Genomic DNA, 23,036 nt, shown 5'->3' on the forward strand with positions numbered 1-23,036 from the left:
ATTTGACAGCAAGTGGCATTTAAATATTTACGTCATTTGAGGAGATTGTCTTCAGTCAGTTTAGGAATATTATCAAAATTATATCTATACTTATAATAAAGCTCAATGTGTGTGTGTGTGTGTGTGTGTGTGTGTGTGTGTGTGTGTGTGTGTGTTGGCGCTCTACAGGCCAGGTCATTTGACATACAGCTATCAAATTTGGTATGTATACCTTAGAGGTCGGGAATGTGCACCTGGGGTCCCTTTTTTTAAAATTTTAATTAGAATTTAATTATTAATTAAAAACTAACTTTCCCGCCAAAAAATCTTCCATTTTCCCCATCGCCAAATTTTCCGCCAAAATAATCTTCCATTTCCCCCACCGTCAAATGAGTAAGGCTCAGTTGTTTTTTTCTCCCAACAGTAATGAGGCTAGGGTTAATATTTTTCGGCGGATTATTTCAAACGATTCTGTTTATTTTCTTAATGTTTGATGCATTTAAAATTAAACATTGTTAATTAATCCATGTTTCAGATTCATTCTGAAGTACTTTTGAATGAAAATAACACAGAATAAAGGAAATTAAAAATGTCTAATCTGCATAGTGTTACCCCAACTGGCGTAGAAAAATTCACGCATTTGCGTTACCTAACTGACGAAGAAAATTCACGCATGCGCATTGTTCTGATTGTTGTCATGACAGCCACTATCAACGGATGATTTAAATTATTTTTAAGTTAGTTGCATGCTTTTGTAAGTAAATTGTATTTATGTTAGTTATATATTTTTTGTATATGCTTATAGTTTTAAGTACATCGTTTTTTAAGTAGTTTTTTTTAACCTGTTTTCAATGATTTAAATTATTTTTAGGTTAGTTGCATGCTTTTGTAATTAAATTGTATTTATGTTCGTTATATATTTTTTTGTATATGCTTATAGTTTTAAGTACATCGTTTTTAAGTAGTTTTTTTAAACCTGTTTTCGACCGATTATTTTAAACGATTCATTTTATTTTCTTAGTGTTTGATGCATTTAAAATTAAACATTGTTAATGAATCGATCTGTTCATGATGAATCTGAGAAATTTTTGTTGGCAAATTCTTGAGATATTACATAAATTAAGAAAGATATTCTTTAGTGACCATAAAGTTTAAACGCTCAGTGACTCTATTATCAGTAATCATATTATTAAAAAAAAATGCTTTGTTTCAGTAAAAAATATTATTATATTAATTGCAGATTAATCATTTACACTTTAATTTAAAGCATAATTTCTACGAGGGGTAACAGAAAATTAGAGAGATACATATCACGTTATGACAGAAGGCCTTTATAATATTATGAGTGAATTATATGACTATCAAAATTTGAAGTTTAAAAATATTTTGCTGAAGAATCTATTAAAGTTGGAATTGCATAAAATATTTAATTATTAAAATTTTAACAAACATTAAGATTGGCGAACCGGCTGGTCGCCAAAGGCGGCTAGTTTTATATAAATATAAAATCTTATTCTCATGATAAATTTTGAACATTTTTTGAAAGAAAAATGAAATTTTTGATTATGATGAGAACTATAAAGTCAACTATCACTGTCTGCAAGCACAGTGAGCCTAAAAAGTAGTTGACTTTGTTTTCAGTTGATGGCCATGAAATGTGCACTAATTGCATAAAAAATAGTAACATATATATTCAGGATATAAAAAAAGGTAGAAAGCAGAAGCATCTTCCTGTTGGAAAATCAAGCAACTGATTGGGGTCTTTCGTACTCACTTGAACTGTTTTCACTACCCTCGAGTCAGTCCTTGTTAGTTAGTTGTACATATATCTTTTCTAGCATTTATTAATTGCGCTACAGTTTATACCAGTTTTAATTCTCATGTATCTATTGCATAAAAAGTTTACGTAGTATGTGATTATATTTAGTAAGTGAGCAGTGTTAAGTTGACTTTCATAAAAATTAGTTATTAATTTTCTACTTTTTCTGAAAATTCAAGGTAATTATTTTCTATTTTAGAAAACATCTGTTGGAACCATTGTTTGGGGGAAATTAGGTTCATACCATTGGTGGCCAGCAATAATAATTAATTCATCAGATTGTGGTCAGCCAGAAGCAAAATTTGGTAATTTGTGGCTTTTTTGGTTTGGAGATCACAAAATATCAGAAGTAAGCATAATATATAATTAGTGTTATTTTCGTATCCTGTGTTTTTTTATTCACTTGAGTTTTTAAAAAAAATTTAATCTCTCATGTCCTGAGTCTCTCTTCTTTTATTTCAGACTACTAGTGAAAAATTATAGTATCTTAGAATTAAACATATACATATTATTAAAGATAAGATTTGGGCATTTTTGGATTTAAAAGGGGAGAGGGAGCAATAAAAGTTTTCAAGATGCTGGAAAAACTTTTAAAGCTTTAATCTGTGTTCAAATGGAGCTAATTTTAATAAGTTATTTTAGTACTGTTAACACTTTAATCTCTTTTTAAAACTTATTGGTATAGAATTTCTCTGAACACCATTGCTACAATTGGATTTTGATTTTCTTTTAGAACTTTATTTCAAATTAGATTCAGGATAGCTACTAAATACTGTAACACACCAAAAATAAATTTATTCATTTGGTAATACATCTAATCTGTATCCTTATTTCTGTGAATGTAATTTTCTATTAATGCCAGTGAATCTTTGTATGTATGTGTAAACCAAAAACTTAAAATTATTTTAAAAAAGGAAATAAAAAAAGTAACTGTTTGCTCATAAAATTCTGTTGCTAAAATCTTTAAGCAATTAAAATGTTATGATTTTAGTAAGGAATTTATCTATAAAGCTATAAATGAATTTATAAATAATAACTGTAAAGCTCAGCCTAGGTCTGACTGTCCAACCTCAGTTTGCATTGAAAAAATTGCATCAAACGAATTTTTGAAAATATATAAAGAATGCCATAATATTTTACAAATAAAATGGCTGCAGAAGAGAGTGCGAGTTATAGAATTAGCTCAGGTATCATGAGGAACACCTGGATTTTCAACTATATAGTGCAAGAAAAGTTCAAATATTGCTTACTGCACAAATAATAACAAATTATGAAGATGCAAGCAATTTCTGACCTGACATGGTTGTAAAAGTGTTAGTAAAATAATATTTACTTTGAGAATAATCAATATACTTTGAGAATGTACCTGAACTACTTCGACATGTTAAACACTTTCAGAACAAGAATTCTGCTATGATTTGTGCGCAATGTCAAAGCATGTAAAATTGCAGCATTCATTGATAAAGAGGTAAAAATTAGTTTGAATATCACAAACAAGACATATGAAATATACTTTGTATGCATTTGCTGATAGTTTGTATCCCAAAAGGAATTGAATAATTTAACAAGATTCTGCTCAGATTTACTGAGCCAACAGACTTGATTCCTTATCGATTGTCCAAATTTTATGAAGTAAGAAAATTGTTCATTTTTGTCACTGGATCTAAATCTTTTTGACTATTGCATTTGGAAAATTTTAAAAGCTAAAGCAAATACTAAACAGCACAGAGATTTGAACTCTTTTAAAATTTCCACATTGCATTAATATGAAAGATGACATCATAAAATGATTCCTGCCACAATAATATAATTGGTATAATAGGTTTTCTTTGTTTGTCGGTAATGATGATGATCAATTCATATAAAATTATTTCAAAATAAGCATTTATTTGTAATGCGTATTATATTGGTGGTATCATTTTTTATTTTATATTTGTAAAATAAAAGGACTCAATATTTGCAACTGTATTTAGTAGGAACTCTGTATGATGCAATAATATTTATTTCTTATAAATCTTCTGTTTAATACTTTTAAATACCAGGTATTTAAAAGTATTAAACCTGTATTTCACCAGGTGGAAAAAATTTTCATAGAAAAAATTATTCAGAATTCTTTAAAATAACTATTTCACTGCAAATTCATTAATTCTCAAAACAAAATTTAAATTTTGTGTTACATTTCTTAAAGTAAGTTTTAAGAGCAAGTGAATCATTCACTGTATACTGTATCAAACTTGATATATAATGTATTTTTCATGCTAATAAAAAAAGTTTAAGATAATTTTTTTCAGAATTTTTTAATTAGAAATGTAGAATAGATTTTATAATAATTAGAAAAATTTTCAAAATTCTGATTTTTTTATATACTCTTTTTGTTATTATATATAAATTTCCTAAATCAAATTAAAAAAAAAAATTGAAATTGAAAAAAGTTGTGCATTGAAGAATTAATGTCAAAGTCTGTAGACTTTAATAAACAACTTTAAGGGAAAAAAATATGAAAATTTTCATCAAAAACTACTAAAATTCTTTTGAATAGAGTGACCTATAATTGACAAATTGGTGTGACAGTTTTTTGTTTCCTATATGCATTCTTTTCACCATGCTTATCAGTGGTTTATTATGTTCTAAATTGTTAGCTATTCTAGAAAAGAAAAAAAAATCTTTGTAAAAATATTCCTAAATCATATTGTTTATTAAATTTCGGTTTTAATTGATATATATTTTACTTTTAATTTAGGCTTAAAATGTGTTTCAATTATTAATTTTATATGATGAGTTAGAACCTTGTATTCCTTTATTATTAATTAATAATTTTAAATGCAATATTTCATTTTATACATATTTAAGACAGCTTTGTTTTAATGTTTCTATATATTACCATGAATGAATAAAGTAGAAAGCAAAGTTTTGAAAATTTGGATAATTTAAAAGAAATAAAAAAAATGATATAATTTAAAGGTTTTGAACAGGTGTTTTCAGTTCTGAAAAGATCGAAATACTGTTCTATTCATATGAAAATGAATGTTATTTGTTATTAAAAAATTATTATTTTAGTACTTTTAGTTAAAGAAACTGAACAGAATGTCAGTTATTTAGGATATTAATCTTCAGCTGCGATCATACAATCATATAAAATAGATCATATTAAACAAATTAATTTCATTTGTTCAATCAAGATCAACTTTTGTAAATTTCATTTCCTCATAATTTTTAATATTATATACTGATCGAGCATTGTTAGTTCTGATTAGTACATTTATCTTCCAAATTTTAAATTCCAAAAATTTAAACAAAAAAATTGTTTTCAAAGTTTTTGTATCCAGGATAAACAGGAATTATTTAACTATTTTTTTAGTAATGGATGATAAATGAAAATAACTGAGGCAAACAATGCTTTTAAAAAATAAATCTCCATATGCTATTAATCATTGAAATTTAAAGCTGCATGATTTAATCAAATTAGGAAAAATATTATAAATATTATTATGCTGAGCAAAGCAAAATGAAAAATGCTGCTTTGAAATGATTAAAAATTAAAAGTTCATTACATTATAAAATGTTCATGAACTAAAATTAAACAAATTAAATTCTCAAAGAGATAAAAATGACCAATGTCATTAAATAAAGTAAATGAAGTAAAACATAAATTGCATAATTTAAGCTTACATCTATATTTTGCACTAAAATACAAGTGTAGCTTTAAAACAAGTGGAAGTGTGCTTGAAACTTTGTCACATACTCTTTAATAAAGGCAATATTTCACATCCTCTACATAAAAATATGGGCTTTAGGCAAGGCTGTGAATACCATTAATACTCATACTTTTATTTTCATGGTCCTGTGGTTATAAGCTTTATAAGCCAGATAACAGCAACGAGACATGAGTAATTACTTTTGTCTTGTGGTCTTGTTACTCAGCTACGAACCCAAACGTTGCGAGCTCGGTCCTCGCTATCGCCAACAGCTACATTGGTAAAAGAAACGCAATCTTCGTACAACTATTGGGGCGCCCTCTACCCGAAGAAAAAAAAATAAAATAAAGCAGGCAAAATAAAAATAAATCAAGCTGATAAATAATCAGCCAATAAATAAATCCAAGCTGATAAATAAATAATCAGCCAATAAATAAATCCAAGCTGATAAATAATCAGACAATAAATAAAATCAAGCTGATAAATTATCAGCCAATAAAAAATGGGAAGGCGCAATATTCAAAAAATGACCACGCAAAAACGGAAAAAAATATCGTTCTTCTCACCTCCGACTCACTGGAGAGGGAGTAATGTGGTGAAGCTTTATAAGCCATATAACAGATACGAGACATAAGTAATTACTTTTGTCTTGTGGTCTTGTTACTCGGCTACGAACCCAAACGTTACGAACTCTGCCCTCGCTATCGCCAACAGCTACAGTCCCATACTTGAACATTTTGTGCTTTGGAGTAGTAAAGAAAATCAAAGATGTCTTTTATTCGACCAATTGAAACCAAAACTTAACACAAGATTATAATTATAATAACAAGCTCACATATTCGCGCAAGTTCATTTATCTAATTGTATTTTTGAAGTATCACATTTGCAAGTATGCCAAAGTACAAAAGAACAGATGTCCCTTTAATGAATTTGGTTCAAAATTTGATATGAATTTATTCTTTAGATTTCTATATCAGTGTACCAAATTTTAATAATCAATTCTTTGCATTTTTTAGTTAACTGATTCTTAAATAGCTTGACAAATAAATTCCTGTAAATAGACTTCATTCAAAATTTAATAGAGATCGACAGATTTGATGTAAAGGCCACATCACAATTTCATTCATCTGGTTATCGTGTTCACAGACAAACAAATTCTAAATATATAATAATTAATAAAAATATAATAATATAATAATCCTAAAAATATATTCATTGGATTCGGGAAGAGCTGAAATGTGGAGATTCGCCTCTAGTTCGAATTTTTTGATGATTATACTGTTTTTTCTTTATATATGACAAAAGTAAAAGAATGATGGCAAATACATTACTATAGAATGCATTTTGCAATTGTAAATATGGAATCACATAGTTTGATTATCTTGACAATAAATAATGAGTTATTAATTTTCTTTCATATAGTTTCCTAAAACTTATGTGAATTCCAATTTCGTTTTAAGTTTTTATATTCTTTTTTCTAGAGGGCAGAGGTGGATTCTCTACTAGGCAGCTATCTGGGCCTGCAAATATGTTGATTAAAAGCGATTAGCTTATTTGTCAAATTTAAACAATATTGTTTACAAACATGTATGCACACAGTCATGAATAAATAAATAAATGAGTACTAATGTATACATTTATACAGAGTTGCTAAAATAAATTTAAAAAAATTAAATTGAAATAAGTCATTAATGTATTAATTTAATGTTAAATTGCATTAATTGATGAAACTGAATCGACAAAATAATTGAAGTAATTATTTATCATTAATTCAAATATTGAATTAATTAATAATTAATATTAATTGGAACTAAAATAATAAAATTTTAAAATAGTGCCTAATAATGTGCACTGTTTAGAGTCATAAATTCCTAAATTTACTATTTTCTGGAGAGCAGCAGTTGATTTTCCTTTAATAAAATTTTAAACTAGTGCATTTTTATGAAATTCCTTTATGTTAATCATATTGTTACATTTGTCTGCTTAGTCAGATAAAATTGTTTTTGTAATGTTAAAAGCTACAAATAATAATTAATTTGTGAAATTTTATTTTACCTATAATGAATATTCATAAAAAAAAATGCAGTTTTTTTTTCAGCAGTCAGAATTTTAGGATTTAATAAATGTTATAGAACCACCCTTCAATTTAATAATTATTTTTCTGGAGCACTTCTACAAAGACCAGTTATGATCCTGCTTATTTATTTGCATCTTGCAATAAATAAACCAGAATCATAACTGGTTTTTGTCAATCAAGATTTCTTATGGTATTCCCCTTCCCCACTTCTATGTAGGTATCTAGAAAAAAGATTGTAGAATTTACCTCACATTTTTCCCGAATGTTTGTTGGAATTTCTGGGAAAAAGCTTCAAAAAGCTGTATTTGAAGCTCTGGAAGTAAGATGTTTATTAAAATTCCTTATACTGTATGTTTAAATTCTTACTGTATGTGCAATTAAAAACTTTTTTTTATTTGAGTGTTGTATAGATAAGATAAGTTTGACAAATTGGAAATATCTAAAATTTATCACTTATTTATCGATTAACAGTTTTAAAAAGCTAAGGATGAATGATTTTATTAACATTTTTATCCTTTATACTAATATAAAGTGAATTTATATTAGTATAAAAGATATATTGTGAAAAAAAATGATCCAATAGACATCACTTACATTTATTATTAATTTCATTAAAAAGAAGAATATTGAAAGGAAATATAGTTAATAATAATTCTAAGATTCCGCATGACAAACAGTTCTTGATATGTTATTTACATATCGAAATACGAGGGCTGTCGAAAAAGAATACGATTTCTTGACCAGGAAAAATATATTACTTATGAGACTAAACTGGGACCATAATTCTTTTCAAAGTTGGCCCCTTGCGCCTTCACACACTTAGTCCGCCGATCTTTCTCTAGTCAGAAATACTCTTGGGGGAGGGGGCTTCTTTTGAAATGGTGTTCATCTCTGTTGTCGCATTATGCATTATCTCTTCACTGCTCTTAAAACGGGATCCTTTCAACGCCATCTTCAATTTCGGAAACTACCAGAAGTCGCAAGGAGCCACATCTGGAAAGTAGGAAGATTGGGTGTCGACTGGAATTGTTTGCAAAGAAAATCTGAATTAGGTGTGACGAATGAGCCGGAGCATTGTCATGATGCAACTGTCAGTTTTGCACCGTCCAGAGGTCAGGTCTTTTGCGCCGAACTGCATCTCTGAATGGGCGTAGAACTTATTGATAGTATTCTTTTGTCATTGTTTGTCATTCCGGTGCGTATTTGGGATGTATTCGTGATCGTCTCTAACGATGTGCGGCCATTTTTAAATCAGTCAAACCTCTTTTACTTGTGTTACCCCCATAGCATCGTCTCAAAACACTTCCTGAATCTTACGAATTGTTTCGCTTTGAGAATTACCAAGCTTTTGACAAAATTCGATACAGTAACTTTGCCCAACTCGTTCAGTCATCTTGAGAGAAATCAAAAATCCGACGAACACTTATGACAGCACCTTAGCAGCAGCCATCAGGCAGCGAATGACACACTTGAATATGAAGAAAAAATTCAAGCAGGCGCATTAAGTTGTCTTCTTCCACCGTGTGCAGTGGCACCTCTCTAGCATCATTACCGTACGCAGGAAAATTCAAGGTCGGATACTTTTTACACAGTCCTCTTATATACTAATTTCAAAATTTCCAGTGGTAACACCCATTTTTTATGTCATAAATAATCGCTATTTTTTGAAATTAGGTCAAGTAGAGATTTTAATTAAGTTATCATTCATTTGTAAGATATTGATCATTTTGTGTTGTACTAGAAAAAAAAAAGATTTTTAGTACAACACGAAAGATTACAGATATGTACTATAAAAAAAGGTATATCTCCATACTGAGTGTCATGACCTCTATAACCATGAAAACTCAAAATTATAACAATTTTTTAATAGTTTAGAAGATCTTAGATCTAGATGTATATTCTATCTATCTATAAATGCTACAATTCTTCAAAATGGAATCGGAATTTGCAATGTTGTTGAACTATACTGTCAGCTATCTTCAGAACACTGGAAATCAATGTTTTGATTAAGGTCGAACTTAACAAAATTAATTCAATAAAACCGATACAACGGCAATTAAAGAAAGCAAGATGGTATATCATCGATAATAAATAAGTATATGATTCAGTCGTCGTTCATATCCTTATTCTTTTACAAGAATAGCATTATTCTTAGTCCCCCCCCCTTGTTTATAGGTTTAAAATTTTATTGGCAGAACAATGTTTTAATCTAGAATTTCTAAAAGAGAAGACAGTAGTGTGCATTCTACTATTGTGGGTGAAGTAGTGCTTCAGTAAGCAATTTGTTTTCATGTATGTAGTTCAGCTTTGTGGTTCCAGCTTCTTTTCTCCCAAAAACTTTTTCAGTTTCTTTTACTGGAATAGGACACAGCATATTTCCTTTCAGTATATTTTTCCAAATCACCATGGCCTCAATAATAATAAAAAATAAAAAAAATAAGTAGTCGAGTGATTTGTTCTGCATACTGCCAGATCTACACCATTCTCTTGCATTAGTAAGAACTCAAGAGCATACATATGATTTTTTGCTGTCTCGTGATTTTTCAGAGATTGTTTAGCATGTAAAAGAAAATTTTGAAATTAGACTTTTTATTAATGATTAACCATAAATGAGCCAAAATATTTATTATTGTGAATTTTTATTTATGAAACTTGAATAGATAATTTTGTGGTTATTATGTGTACTTAAATTTGACCATTTCAGTTGGCTTTGAAATCACTGCATACCATTGTGAGAAAATAAAGTTGCACAAATTAATTCTCTTCACATATATTGACATTCTTATGAATTTTAAAATATAAAATTATAATTATTTAGAATTTTCTTATTTGCAAGATATTATAATGGCAATTTTCAAAAATTATGGTGAGATAAACAAATCTACTGGTTTGAATTCATCAGATTAAATTGAATTTGTCATCATACAAATAATATTATTTTATCATGCTTTTATTTTGGTTCCATTAGCATTTCTATTGTAACATCTCATATTTATGATCTCAGTTTTTCCTCTCACCACAATGAAAATGTTATAAATTATCTTAAAACATTTTGCTATATATAACTTTTCCTAGTTTTGGTATTTAAAAAAAAAAAAAAAAAAAAAAAAAAAAAAACTGGTTGTTTTGGAGCTACAACTCATGAAATCCAGTTTTAGCCATCCTCTGCTGTATCACAAAGGAAATTTTAAGACTCTTTCCCTATCTGATAAAAATGTGGTATTTTCTGTAATTTTTTAATTTCTGTAACACTTTTCTTACTTTTGCTGTAATTTAGGTATATTCTTATATTTTAAAGAAATAGAAGACTATTAAAATAAAATATCTGCCCCGTAGTTGTTTCAGCTGTACAATCATTTAAATTTTTTCCCTTTGTAATTTTAAAGATGGCCTTCTAAATTCATTACATTATGGCAAAAACACAATTTTCTATAACATAAAAACTATTTGTAGCTGAAATGCTGCTTAGAGATGAAATTTTTCATGGCCATATAAATTACCACCTCTGTTAAATTCTGTCAAATTGAGGAGCCCAAGAAATTTTAAACGTCATTTTTGATAGATATAAAAAATATCTTACTTTGAGTCATTTATTAAAAGTTATATTAAAACATGAAAGCACACATTAATTATATTGTCAACACAAATGCAAACTGTTGAATGTGGTATAGAATTACGGCAGAAATTTCGATAATTTGTATTTATATCCACAATATGAAGACAATTATATATTACTTTATCGACAAAATAAATCGAGGGCCAGAAGGATATTATTTTTCTTGATATAAATTTAATTTTTTTTACCATTAAGGATTTTACTTGTTGTCGTTTGCTCATAATTTGGAAACAAATAGACTTTGAGCAATGAAATTTGGCATTGAAGCAAACATTGACACAGTTTTGAAATTTAGAGACAAAAAAGGGTATTCCTTGAAATTTGAAATATTTACATATAAATTCCTTTAGAGAGGTGTTAATTCTTTTTAAATGATACCCTTTCTGTGAATGTATGATGGATAATACCCTAATAAATTTCAGTGGATATTTGTTTTTATAACTATGATAGCTTCAATATTATCAGTTTAAAGAGAAAGTTTGATACTTTTTCTTAGTTGTATATAAATTCAAATTTTATCTCTATAGATGCATAATTACATTTGTTTAATCAAGATGCCTAAATTATTTTACTTTTATTCTGAAAATGCATCATTGTTCTAGATTTTAGCTGCAAGATGCAATTATAATTTTGAGAATGTAGAAGCTTTAATCTCTTGGGCTAAAGAAGAGTTTAAAGGTTCTGATACAGCTTTGATTTCAAGTACTGGTAGGTGAATTTTTACTATTTCACTCCTAATGGGTTTCTGATGTTTCCAAAGAATTTCCTGTTGTTTCCTAGAATTACTCTTTTCCTTGAGAGTTTCTGTTTAATCAGACTGTGTTTAGGAATATTTATTTTAGATAATTTATTTTTCAATATATTTATTTGTCAATGAACTATAGGTAGTTAGATACTGGAAAGGATAATATTCCTCCATAAAATAACTACATTTTTTAAAAAAAATATTTCCCAAAGAAAGGTTTTAAAAGCAAGCATCAAATTTGGACTACTAGAAACATTTTAGGTATCGATATCTCTTTTCTTTATTTAAATCTTTTTTTTTAAAATAAAAATGAGCTTGCATTCCTTCAATATATTCATCTTTCATGTCTATCACCTTCTGCTAAATGATAAGAAACCACTGTACATCACCAGTACTTTCATTTCACAATGTCCCACAATGCTCCGTTTAATTACCACATTTGCCTTATAGTATGGATAATCTCTTATCTATAGTTGAAATGGATCTCTCATTATGGTTCTTTCATTTTGATGAAGATATCATAGCCAAATCGATTCATATCAGGTGAGTATGAGGAGAATTTTCCAGTACCTTCCACTGTCACAGCAGATCCATGACAGTTCTCACATTTTGCCTCTGTGAATTGCCATGGAGAATGCACAATAAACACAATTAAAAACAACAGGTGGTATTACTTTCTCCTGAAATTGGATGCATATGATATCTCAGGATTTGAAAGTAATGGGCAAAATTAGCATTTTGTCTTCAAGTACAGCGGGGTACGATATCACTCTGTGAATGTCATATGGAACAATGAGTATTGCCTTCAGATCATACCATCTGCATGAATTTTCTATGGATGTGACCCAGAAAACCAGGATGCCTCCATTCATGGGATTTTCATTTAAAACATGGTTCACAGGCACAAGCATATATTTTATACATTTTAATGAACTACCCAATGAAACTTGTCAGTATTTTTACTTTAACATGAGTTCAATAGATCTTGTGTAAGTGATGCCAATGTTGCATCTCAGACCATATATGGGGTATTCTTCGTGCTGCAATCTTGCTGTATCCAAAAATGTCCATAATGAATGTGAAGCATGATTTTTTTTTTTTGGCATTTGCTTATCTCTCATGAAGTCCAGCATTATCAGTCTTTCTTAACTCTCACGAAATCCATCATTGATTAGTTTCCAATAAACCAGCAACAAGCTGAGTAGTTTGGTTGTCAATCTGGGCTCATCTGAAATGTTGAACCTGAGTGACGTCCTTTCCTTCTGAAACATTATCACAATACTTTCTGCTGTACGATGTGGCAATGCAGCATCCCCACATGCATTATACTTGCAGAGCCGGCCTTCTCTATGAAGGTGCCCGGGTGCAAAAAACCATTTAGGGCTCTAAATGTTTTGCAAAGTATATATATATACATATATGAACACACATTATTATTGCATGTTTATTTAATGCGGGATTTGGTTTTTGCTATTAATTACTTCAGCAAAATTACAATTTTTTGCAGTTTCCTTTTTGATGCTTAGTATAGCAAGTGCATTAAAGAGTTATGCTCACATGCTTGATCGAAGACAATTCTTTATTAATTTTAATTTGCTGAAAAAGCGCTCGGCATTTATTATAGTAACTGGCAATGTAAAGAAAAGTTTTAACACAGTTAATACATTTAATAAATCCTTATAATTATTAATTAATATATGTTTCAATATGTATTGAGCATTATTTACATCCCTTTTATTCAAAATCAAATCCCGTCGCAAAGCAATTACATGGATTCGGTTTTCATCTACATCGTTATTATAAAATGTTACTAGGTTTTTGGTGCATTTTTCTACTTCATGTTTTTCTAAAGTTTTTATATCAGTGATTAATTTGAAATACTTTTAATTCTATCTTCTGCCTTTATATAATAACAGTATCAGTTACACAGTTAAAAAATAACATCTAAATTCCTCAACTGGGTTTTCTATAATTTCATCTTCTGCTGTTTCGAAATATAATTTTTTTCTTTTTCGAATTCGTTTTACAGCAAAATGTTCTGAAAGATTCAAATTACATGCTATCGCTTTTGCTTCGTCTAAAAATGAGCTAAATTTTGTTCTTAAATTTGGGATTTCAGTTTTAATTTTATTGACCAAATTAAAAGCCCGGTCGAGAACAACTGTTTTTACTTGAAATAGTTTATTGATAGTGTTAATTTTGAACAATATTGTAAGCCATACTATTAAAGATAAATTAAGTATCATTTCTTGTATTGAATTCAATAGACTTTTAGCTTCAGATACCTCTGTATTATTGTCATTTGCATCAATAAATTCTTCTAGGGTAACAAGTTTGTTTAAACTATACACTGCTTTAAGCGTATCTATTTTGACTTCCCAACGAGTGTCGCACAATGATTTAAGAGTAATTTTTAAATGCTTTTGTAGAATTTCCCATATTTTTGTAAATGCAGAAAATAAGCAATATCCAACCAAAATTACAATACATACTGCTGGAAGCGGTGTCACAAATTAAAAAAGTTAATTAGACAAGACACATAAATTGCATGAGGGTTTAGAACAATTATTCTAGAATCTTGCACCCAGAGGGATACTTCCTTGGCATGAACATGATTAGATCTAACAAAATTCAACATTTTATAGTATGAATTATCAAAGTAATATATGCAATTTAATCTAGTAGGGGAAGTAAATCACATCAATTTATGTTTATAATATGTTGTACGCTTGTACTAAACTGTAATATATCTGTAAAATTTATATATTTCAAAAGTCATCAATTGTTTCCATTAAATTTTTTCCTTTCTTCTTTCAATCCCGCTATTATTGTTCAGAACATTATTTTAGTTCTTGATCATGTTGGGGACCCCTCAATCGCGTGCCTTGGTGCATAGCATCCGCCGTATCTCCCAGATGGCCGGCCCTGTCTATATTTACCAATAACAATATTGTGTCTTATGTCCTTGTGAAACTTAAATTTTTATCCAAGGGCATTGTTCCTATTTTGTAAATATATTGTTAGGGGGTTGGCTCTCTTTTTTGCTCCACACTTCAAACCAACTTACAATACTACTGAGTAAAAATCGTCTGTCATTGCTAGCATGCCTTCATGACATTTTTTTTATCTGCTCCTATGATGCATGACAAAATACAGTGGCATGGCCACTATTTCTTCTGCAGTCCTTATATATTCTAATTAAAAATTGTAAATGATCGCCCCCACTCTGTTTATTCAAGTTCTGAATCGACTGGTCACTTCATTGATAAAACAAATACTGTGGTCAGTTCCAAACATTATATCCCCGACCCATGCACCTTTAATCTTAGGAGGTATATTCCATCATCAGAAATGTGATCATGTGCTCACGTGACTAACCATGCCAACTTTGTTATACCTCCAAGATGATCAAGAAAATGCTTACTCATTCGGCAACTTCTTGATCATGTCAGAGTGCTGCCTTCAGAGATTATCCTAATTGAAAACAAATTTTTCAAAGGAATTAATGGAATTATTTATTTTTATTTTAGTAAGCAAATCTTTTATAACTTTTATTTTGAATAATTTTCTACAAAATAAATAAATAAATAAATTCTTGGAATGTGCATATTCTATTTCAGAATAATCTTTCTTTTAATTAAGAAAAAATACGTAGTTTTCCAGAATCTCTAAATAAAGCAACTGAAATGTCTCATAATCTGTATTATTTGGATATTTCTATGGAAGTAGGCTGTAAAATGAAGACTTCAGTATATTACACCAAAAAATACAAATTTTGGGTTTTATATTACAAATTTTATTTATTGGATTTCATGAACTTAAAAAGTGAGAGAGAAAAATAACCAATTCATTAATAACTATGTTTTGCAGAATCAAAACGTTCTTATGAGAAGATTTCCGGTAATCTCTTATACAGCTGTTAAATTTTGAATAGATCATTCAATTGATTTTTATGAAGCATCAGTTATAATGTTAAGCACATATTATATTTAAAATTATTTTTTTTTCATTCAATCTTGGATGGTGGATCACAACCCAAGTGAAATTACATAGAACAACATTATGTTGTAAAAGCTACTGTTAAGTATTCTTATTTCCGATTTTTCATAAGTATTTTAATATTATTTGGAAATAAACATTAGAGAGAATCATCTTGACTCTAAAGATTTCATTAATATATTCTGGATAATTATTGGTTGAATTTATTATTATTATTGAATTTATTTTTATTAATATTTTTATTAATTTTTAGATTTTAATATTTCTGCAGAAATTTTCAAACTAATAATATTGCTAGTTAAAAATATTTTTAACTCAATTTTATATCTATTAAATGCAGTAACATCTAAATTATGTTGGTGGAAATTAATTACTTATCAATTTAATTTTATAAATTATTTATCTTTTTAATTATATATTCTGTTAAATATGAATAAGTAAGCATAATATGAAACTAATATAGGAAAACAAACTATACTCTGATCTTATATTCTTTTAATAGATAATTGTCTTAGTATGTGTATACTTACAATTGATTTTCTTAAAAAAAACTTAAATTAATTAATTAGATTAATTCTGCTAAACCAGTTCATGTCAGTTTGGATGAGTAAATGCTTCTGACTTAATACTTATTTTTAAAAATATTGGGTGATCTATTGTGTGAGTGTTCAACTTCTGCTCATTACATTTTGAAAACTATTTTACAAAATTTCTATTCACATTGAGTCCAACTATTTGTTTAGGACATGGTGGTATTATAATGGTCTCTAAATTACAGGATCATAGATTGTAGGTCCAATTCAATAAAATATCTCTTGTATACATAGACCTAGAGCATATCATATCACTCAGTATCTTAACTTTCCCTCACAATGAGAATGATTTGAAAATTTGGAGATTTGTCATGTCAGCTTATGTCCTTGTTATCTTATCATGATTGACAGTAATGGACAACCTCCAAGCATTCATAGGGCAATTTGTGACTTCTATATGTTGTGACAATTTAAAAAATTATCATTGCTTTTACAGATTTTACATCACAACAGAATAATTTGAGCATTTAAATATATGGCTAGTTTATTTTTGTAACTCTTTATGTTAGTACAGATATAACATTTGGAAGCGTTTTTCAGATTGCACTACTTGATGCTACATAAAAAAATCATTAAAATCTACTTTTAAAAGTATTTATCAAAAGCAAATTTGAAAATGTTTCATTTGTTTATTTTTATTTCATTCATTTGTTTGCTTTTTTCTCAAATGTAAATTTCTTTGAAGAAATACTTCATAACTGATATTTTGTATCAAAATTCTTAAACTATATCTAACAAATTAGTGTAATGATTATGATGATTTGTATGTGAATATCTAACAGGCATTTTTATTTATTTATTTATTTTGCATCCTTAAGAGTATTCTAATGTATTTTCATTTGCTACTTTAAACACTTTTGTTTTATGTAGTCTTTTATTAATGGCATGGAATGTATTTTCTCATTATTAAAATACTTTTATGGGGAATTTAGAACCTATATTACCGAATTCATTTTAGATATGCCACCTTTTGTTCTGAAACATCTTGAATACCTGCAAAATCCTAGTTCTAAAGCATTTGAAGGGGATGATGCGGATAGAGAATCTGATTCTGCAGAAAAAAGTAAGTGCAATGAAAAGCTGTCTCTGGAAATATAAATTTCTGGAAGTTTTTGATGAACGTTTACCTTCCATCATTCTAAGAACTTAAAATCGGTTTCTAATAAAATTAAAGGACATTGTGTTTTGGAGTGATATTTAGAATCATTCCTTCAACGATGTTCGGATTTTTTATAAGATTTGAAAGAATTTCTTAATAGAAAATGTTTAAATAAATTGCATTATCATTTTAGCAAGGAAAAATATCGAATAAAGAATCACTGCTTTTTTTTTTTTTTTTTTTTTTGCAAAAAATTGCAGAACATTGAAAAATATCTTTAATATGGCATAATTAAACCTTGTCCAAAATTAATGCTCTAAAATTAAATGGTTGAGCTTATTCTTCTTGGTATTGAACGAATGAGAACCTTATTCATATTTTGTCGGGGAATTACATCTAATCTTCAAACTAATCTGACTAATTACCAAGGCGCTTTGAGTATTGTCATTGGGATATAATTAATCAAATTTTGCAAACGGAGAAGATCTGACTATGAAATAAAAATTCTGTCTTTGAATTTCTAAAAAAGAAATTGCTTAATTATTTTTAGTTCAAAATATTTTTTAAAATTTTGCACATTCTATGTTAGTTAGTTAGAAATTCAAAATATAATATGTTTGTTTATTTCTGTTATTCTCTGTAGTTACAAATTTTCTAATTCTACAGTACTTTAGATAACAATTTTGTGTTTAGAATATATCTACGCAGAGGGTGGACCAGAAGTTCCTAAATTGTTTTAATGGTCAATTTTTTTTCATAGTGAATTTCTTTTTTAAATTTAGAAATCAAAATCTTTATTAATGTAATGTGTTCTCAAAAAAACAAACTGAAGCAATTTTTTATCCAAAGAGCAATATTAGAGGCATTTAAAGGTAAAAATGCATATGTTACATTAACTATTTGAAATTATATTTTATGGTTTTGATTAAAAGAATTGTGTGGTAATCTCCTATTCAAGACACCATTGCAGAACAGATTATTCAGTGGGTATTCAGTTGGAAACTATGCAATCACAACTAAAATCCAGATAAGATTCGTATCTCATGAAAAAAAGCATTGCCCTACATTGATACTGTAGTGAATAGCTTATAAGCCAGTTAACAGCTACGCTACCCGAGCAATTGCTTTTGTATTGTGGTCATGTTACTGGGCTGCGAACCACAAGGTCCCAGGTTCTATCCTCGTGCATCTCAATCCTCCACAATATTTTAATAAATATTTGTTTGTTTGTTTCATTCTGCTTTCAAGAGCATTGCATTTTTGAAAAACTATATTAGTATATATTCCGAGTTATTTTTAGCCGATGCATGGTAACCCGGTTTCTTTGAGGTCTTTTTGGTGTTCTGGAAATGTTAGATTACTCGATTACAATGTAGTTGTTATTTAGAAAGTAGATTTTTAATCTGTAAGAAGTAACTTTTAAATCTGTAATATTTCTTAAAATATCTATATGTTTAGCAACAAGGCTTTTGCTTCTTTAAAAATCAGAAAATTAGATACACTACGTATGATTAGGTAGATATTTAGTGGAAAATTGGATTGATATATTTTAGTTTAAAGTATCATACAATTAAAAAAATTATTTTATTCACGTTCTCTTAAGAAGGAGATGGTTACCCATGCATTTTTTCCAAAGTGCATTATAAATTAAAATCATAAAAGAAATGAAGATGTTTACATTTTTTACAGTTATATAAATTATGCTAAAAAGTATTTGTGTACTCCAGGTAGTTTTCAAAAATTTTAAGCCATTTACCTTTCTAAGTTAACTTTTCATTCCTCTTTGCGCTTTTTTTTCCATGCAGTAATTGGTATGGGATTGAATTATATGAAGATCTTATAAAATATATATACATTATATTTTTTAACCATTATTAAAAATGTAAAACTTGTCAAGAAATATACTTCTATCTTTTAGTTTCATAATGTTTTCCCCAAATTAGGAATCAAATCTGAAAAACCTGTGTTTAATTCGTTGTTAATGGAAGTCTTAAAGATTTTAAATTCTCTCAAAGATTCTGGAAAATGGAAATATTTTAAGAAATTATATTTGAATTGTATTGAGTTATTTGTCATACTTTTAAATGCATTTTTTTTATTTCCAAGCTGTGTTTATTTAGATGCATTTGTGTCCCGATCGGAAGCAACACAAAGACTGTTTTAGGATGGATCTCATAATTGTGAACATAGTCAGATGACCTGAACCTCCACCTCCTTTCTCCATCATCCCTTACTCCACATCAGTGAGAGGATGGATTTAACATGCACCAAACATGCTTACATGTCAATTCTTTGGTGGAATTGGGTTTCGAGCCTAAACCCTTTATTGCAAAAACCAAGACTATACCATCCGGTTTCTTTGATCCACAGCTAGTATTGTATCGGTAGCTGTGATCTTATGGCAAGGTCGCGGCTTCGAAATCAGTGGATTCCATATTCGTGACCCAATCCCATCGAAGAACCGCTGTGTAATCGGGTCTGGTGTACATTAAATAAGTTGGCACCAAATGCCCTCCTGCTGGCGTGGCGCGGAAGCTTAGAAAAGGGGTGCCAGCTCAAGTGTCGTCCTCGTCATCTGCCCGTGATTCAAAATTACTATGTCCGTCCCAAAATAGTCCTAGCGTTGCTTTAAAATGGGACTTTAATACAACTAACTAAACTAAACAAAGCTTTTTACCTAAGTTTGATTAATTCAGAGACTTTAAGAGAAATATAAAACGAATATAGAAATATAAAACGTTAGAGAAAAAACAGAGAGAAATATAAAATGTTATTTTCTTAAACAAAAATTGAATGTCAGTATATTAATTTATTAAGAAATTAGAAACTCTAAAGTTTTTATTGCATAATTATCTCTATTACTTAATAAATTTCATTTTTCCCTCTATGAATAAAGTTAAAGTTCTGACGCACCAGATATTGTAAGAAAAAACATGTTTATTATTATCAAAGCAGTTGTTTCAACAAATATTTTTGAATTAAATTTTGTGTTTGTAAAATGTAATTTTTTCCCTTTTGTGTATTAGATTTCTGGTGTTGTAATTTTGTTGTTTTAACTTCAGTTTGATGACAAAAAATAAAGCTTTTAATTATTCATAGAAGTCAAAGCCATTGGAAGTTTCTTTTTATAATGAAAAGTACATCTTTCATTAAAATAAATGATATACTCTGATATGATTTTTATGTGCCTTTCGCAATTCGTATTGTAAATTATTTTACAAACATTTAACACAGAACAGAACACAGTTGCATTAACAGTTTGCATTTTTCTTAAAGTAGCAGTCATAAACAAGTGCAAATCTTATTTTTACTTTTTATTCGTTTCTTTTTTAGTTTTTAATTCAAGCATCCCATTGAAAAATATTCGAGAAGGATTATTGAAAATTCAAGGTATTTATCTCTTTGAGGCTTTTTTATTTGTTTTGTTTTGAATAATATTTCCATGCTTCTTGCTCTTTAATTTTTTAAGATATTTTTTATAAAGCCATTGAGGTAAAACTAGTAAAAGCATATTGAAAGGTAAAACTTCATGAATAGTTTCGTTTATTCAGCTATTTAAATTCTTACTGATTTCAGGTAAAATTATTAACCTGAATTTGAAGCTTAGAATATTGTCTTTACTTCTGTATGGTGTAACATCACAATGTCAGTGGAAAAGATAGAAGCATTAAGCATAAAACCGACTGAAAATGTTCTATTGCAGCATATAAAATACGATAAAACGGTCTCCAAGCATTGTCTAGAAAAGATTTTGATATGGGGATTGACCAAAATCTAATGATGGCTACCTTCTTCTTGGAAATCAGTACTTCGGATATATCAAAAAGATTTGAAGAACTGTTATCAAATGGCTGCAAAACACTATGCTCAAAATGCATATGCATTAAAAATAAGCTACAGTTCACCTAATCAAGCTTTAATAAGGACCAATGTTTCCAAACTGATATTTAAGATTTGTTTTGATTTATTATTCTAAGTTTTAAGTGAAGAATTAGTAGTATTTTTGCCTAGTTCTTAATTGTGTGCAAGTGAAATGTCTCATGAATTTTGTACTTTAATTTTATAGAAAATTTAATTTAAATATTTTTAAAGAAATTTATTTGATGATACAGGATGGTTATAATTCAAGTGACTTAGACTGATGCAAAAACCATTCTGGTTGATGCATTTGGTTGTAGCTCGGTATATACGTTGTTTGGACGAGGGGAAAAGAATCTATTATAAAAATGAAAAATCCATATTTTGACCAACAGTTGAAAAGAAGACATATTTGATACACAAAACTTTATTTAATCTCATCATTTGCTTTGTATGCATTCCATTTGTGTCATTCAGAGCATTTCAACAGCAGCATGAAGTGTTTCTTGATGAATTGCCAATTCCAACTTTTCAATCGTAAACTTGAAATCCATTGGTGCCATTTTTCTACTTTCAGTTTGAAATGCTTCACAGCACGAATAAAGTCAATCAAAATAAAATGGCTTATCCCCTAGTTCGATTCAAAGTTCACTTAAGTAAGATAATTATGCTATGTAATCGTTTCTGGACCCATAACCTGATAAATTTTAGTAATATTTCTGATCAGAATAAAGACACACTGGAATTCAGAAATCTGAACAAAACATTTATTAACAAAAATTACTTAAAATATTGGACCGCTGCAATCTCAAGAAGCTCACAAAACTTATTGGCGAGTGGCGAAGTGAATCAGGCACAGATGTCAAAAAGAGTAAGATAGCCAAACACAACGAATATTGGCAAAATACCACCCAAATTGAACAAACTCTTTACCTGGTTTGCTAAATAGTCTATATAAACAAACTAGATTGCTGCAATTCGCAGTTTAGCTTACCAAAATATCTAACAAAGTTAATAATCAGGTAGAGTATTAATGTTACAATATTTCGAAAATTTGTTTCCACTCCCTTAAATAACTGTGTATTTGTATCGAATATAACAGTATAACAAAAAGTTAATTTTCTTATATTTAGTACCACATTTTTTGCCGCATTTAATAATAACTGATTAATGCAGCTTATTAAGTTTCATAACCATAAAGTAGATATTGACAATCCCATATGTGTAAAAAAAAAAAGTGTTAAATAAATAAATATTTAAAGAAGCTTTGACATTTTAAGTTTCCTCTCCAGCCGCCATTTTGATGATATCAAATACGATATATGAAGCCGCTAAAACTTGGTGGCTCAGCTGTTTTTGAGTCAGGATATATTAGAGACTCGGTAATTAAATGAGCACATTTATTGCCAAATTTCAAATCATCTTTCACTTTTGAAAATTTATTTCAGTTCTGGCAGAAATAAATTTATTGACAGTAACAAGTATTAAATTTCAAACATGAATGTTAATTCAATCAAAAACATTAAACGCTTACAGGCCCTTATTTGTAATTAGCT

At 28.6% G+C, this 23,036-nt stretch overlaps 1 protein-coding gene across 2 annotated transcripts in view; it reads left to right on the forward strand.

The window, feature by feature from the left end:
- The window catches only part of LOC129960876 (DNA (cytosine-5)-methyltransferase 3A-like), a 64,163-nt gene that overhangs the window by 18,969 nt on the left and 22,158 nt on the right, over positions 1 to 23,036 (forward strand). For both annotated transcript variants that reach the window (XM_056074584.1, XM_056074585.1), the window contains exons 3-7: positions 1,998 to 2,147; positions 7,788 to 7,889; positions 11,789 to 11,894; positions 17,482 to 17,586; positions 20,956 to 21,012. In XM_056074584.1, the coding sequence (XP_055930559.1) occupies positions 1,998 to 2,147; positions 7,788 to 7,889; positions 11,789 to 11,894; positions 17,482 to 17,586; positions 20,956 to 21,012 (520 nt within the window). The remainder of the gene's footprint in view (positions 1 to 1,997; positions 2,148 to 7,787; positions 7,890 to 11,788; positions 11,895 to 17,481; positions 17,587 to 20,955; positions 21,013 to 23,036) is intronic.

This window comes from Argiope bruennichi, chromosome X2 (genome assembly GCF_947563725.1).
Source record: "Argiope bruennichi chromosome X2, qqArgBrue1.1, whole genome shotgun sequence".
Taxonomy (NCBI): Eukaryota; Metazoa; Arthropoda; class Arachnida; order Araneae; family Araneidae; genus Argiope; species Argiope bruennichi.